This window comes from Eimeria tenella, genomic scaffold (genome assembly GCF_000499545.2).
Source record: "Eimeria tenella Houghton genomic scaffold, Eth_scaff3688, whole genome shotgun sequence".
In the NCBI taxonomy this organism is placed as follows: domain Eukaryota; phylum Apicomplexa; class Conoidasida; order Eucoccidiorida; family Eimeriidae; genus Eimeria; species Eimeria tenella.
In genome coordinates, this window is record NW_013543284.1 from 826 (window position 1) to 1,177 (window position 352).

General features: G+C 64.2%; 1 protein-coding gene across 1 annotated transcript in view; it reads right to left on the reverse strand.

The window, feature by feature from the left end:
* ETH_00040625 (uncharacterized protein) overlaps positions 1-352 on the reverse strand; it is a gene marked incomplete at both ends in the record, with an annotated part of 1,326 nt that overhangs the window by 710 nt on the left and 264 nt on the right. Inside the window, one exon of the mRNA XM_013376530.1 lies at positions 1-299. Coding sequence (XP_013231984.1) covers positions 1-299 — 299 coding nt within the window. The remainder of the gene's footprint in view (positions 300-352) is intronic.

The following is a 352-nucleotide window of genomic DNA, read 5'->3' on the forward strand; positions in this document are numbered from 1 at the left end:
CACCCTGGAGGCGTAGCGGAGAGTGTTGAGGGTCTGCTCGCAGCAGGAAGACGCGGGGGAAATGGTGGCGATCATGATGCTTCTGCTGCTGCGGCCCACGAAGACTTCGCGCAGCACTTTCGTCAACTCCGAGTCTCGAAAAGGAATGTGCAGCTGCTCCTTGTCCATGGCTCGAATGCACTCCTTCAGCGCCAGTAAAGACCGGTTTATCCCCGCCCCGTCTTGCTGCGTCTGCCGCGGCTGTTGCAGCGTGTCCGCGCCCCGCTCGCTGCCCGCCAGGTCGATGAACACCAGCCGCCCTGCAGCAGCAGCAGCAGCAGCAGCAGCAGCGGCAGCAGCAGCCAGCCGCTGG